The sequence below is a fragment of the Gigantopelta aegis genome, chromosome 8 (assembly GCF_016097555.1).
Source record: "Gigantopelta aegis isolate Gae_Host chromosome 8, Gae_host_genome, whole genome shotgun sequence".
Classification (NCBI taxonomy): domain Eukaryota; kingdom Metazoa; phylum Mollusca; class Gastropoda; order Neomphalida; family Peltospiridae; genus Gigantopelta; species Gigantopelta aegis.
The window spans coordinates 79,785,357-79,787,773 of NC_054706.1; the positions used below are offsets into that span (position 1 = coordinate 79,785,357).

At 37.2% G+C, this 2,417-nt stretch overlaps 1 protein-coding gene across 2 annotated transcripts in view; it reads left to right on the plus strand.

The window, feature by feature from the left end:
• Window positions 1–267: 267 nt before the first annotated feature.
• The window catches only part of LOC121379887 (carbohydrate sulfotransferase 11-like), a 7,446-nt gene continuing 5,296 nt past the window's right edge, over window positions 268–2,417 (plus strand). Inside the window, exon 1 of one of the 2 annotated variants that reach the window (XM_041508552.1) lies at window positions 268–1,020. In XM_041508552.1, coding sequence (XP_041364486.1) covers window positions 933–1,020 — 88 coding nt within the window. In that variant the 5' untranslated portion in view covers window positions 268–932. The remainder of the gene's footprint in view (window positions 1,021–2,417) is intronic. The other variant, XM_041508554.1, reaches the window with a different exon arrangement.

The window sequence follows — 2,417 nt, forward strand, 5'->3', positions numbered from 1 at the left end:
TAAGTCATGGCACCTGGTAGGCCCTAATACTACTATTCACATAACTACGACATAAATATATCTGTGTCTTATCTTGTTTTGAAGAGTATGTATTATGATTTCGAGCTTGTAACATCAACACCGTGACTGAAACAGCTGTTCAGCAGGTACTCAATTTGGCAACTGATTTGACATACTGATGTAAATTTGTTATTTACAACTGAAAGGCCATTCACTGCCACAAAAAGGAAAACTTCGAGTGTTTTGATAGACGACGGTCGTTGGTGTTACAGGCTAGTGATTCCAATTGAACGAAGTGAATTTTGCAGTAGTCTGTTTTTTGTTTACTTCGCATCTGGTACATTCGTTATTAATTGATAACCAGTATTTTAAAAAATCACGAATTGTTTTGTCTTTTTGGAATGCGTGATCTGCATGTGTAGGAAAAACTAACCAGTTTTACGTGTTTCATATAGAAAAGACTGGGAGTTTCTTATGTAACACATGACTGTCCATCTAATACGGAACCCTGGCGGTTACTCATATCACATTGGACGTTTCTCAAATGACACATTCGATATATCTTTTAAATTTCACATTGGATATTTCTTATATGACACATTGGATATTACTCATATGAATTGAATACTACTATTTCTTATACGACACATTGGATATTTGTCAAATAACACATTGGATATTTCTCATATGACACATTGGATATTTCTCATATGACACATTCAATACGTCTCATTGTAAGTTTCAGTGAGACAGGAGTTTTCTCATTTACAAGACTGTAAGTTTCTATAAGACAGGAGTTTTCTCACTTACAAGACTTTGTAAGTTTCTATAAGACAGGAGTTTTGTCATTTACAAGACTTTTTATCTTTCTATAAGACAGGAGTTTCTTCTGTATCACCCTTGAGTGTGGCGTGGATTCTGTGCGTGTCACAATGCGACGACTGGTACGAGGACCGGGCGTGCTGCTTCTACTCTCTGTCTGTATGACGTCAGTCATACTCGTCGGCTTTCTCAGGCTCGGTGAGTACCGAAACGATATTATTTACCATGTCACTACCATAGTATCGAGACGATATTATTTACCATGTCACTACCATAGTATCAAGACCATACTATTTACCATGTCACTACCATAGTATCAAAACGATATTATTTACCATGTCACTACCATGACATCAAGACGATATTATTTACCATGTCACTACCATGGTATCAAAATAGTATTATTTACCATGTCACTACCATGGTATCAAGTCGATATTATTTACCATGTCAGTACCATGGTATCAAGACGATATTATTTACCATGTCAGTACCATGGTATCAAGACGATATTATTTACCATGTCAGTACCATGGTATGAAGACGATATTATTTACCATGTCACTACCATAGTATCGAGACGATATTATTTACCATGTCACTACCATAGTATCAAGACCATACTATTTACCATGTCACTACCATAGTATCAAAACGATATTATTTACCATGTCACTACCATGACATCAAGACGATATTATTTACCATGTCACTACCATGGTATCAAAATAGTATTATTTACCATGTCACTACCATGGTATCAAGTCGATATTATTTACCATGTCAGTACCATGGTATCGAGACGATATTATTTACCATGTCAGTACCATGGTATCAAGACGATATTATTTACCATGTCAGTACCATGACATCAAGACGATATTATTTACCATGTCAGTACCATGGTATCAAGTCCATGTCAGTACCATGGTATCAAGACGATATTATTTACCAGGGGCGGGACGTAGCCCAGTGGTAAAGCGCTCGCTCGATGTGCGGTCAGTCTGGGATCGATCCCCGTCGGTGGGCCCATTGGGCTATTTCTCGTTCCAACCAGTGCACCACTACTGGTATATCAAAGGCCGTGGTATGTACTACCCTGTCTGTGGGATGGTGCATATAAAAGATCCCTTGCTGCTAATCGAAAAGAGTAGCCCATTTGTGGTCCTTAACCATATGTCTGACGCCATATAACCGTAAATAAAATGTGTTACGTGCATCGTTAAATAAATCATTTCTTTCTTTATATTATTTACCATGTCACTACCAGAGTATCAGGGCGATACTATTTACCATGTCACTACCAGAGTATCAATACATATTATTTACGATGTCACTACCACGGTATCAAGATGATAATATTTACCATGTCACTACCGTATTATCAAGCCGATACTATTTACCATGTCACTACCATGGTATCAAGACGATACTATTTACTATGTCACTACCATAGTATCGAGACGATACTATTTACCATGTCACTACCAGAGTATCAATACATATTATTTACGATGTCACTACCACGGTATCAAGATGATAATATTTACCATGTCACTACCGTATTATCAAGCCGATACTATTTACCATGTCAC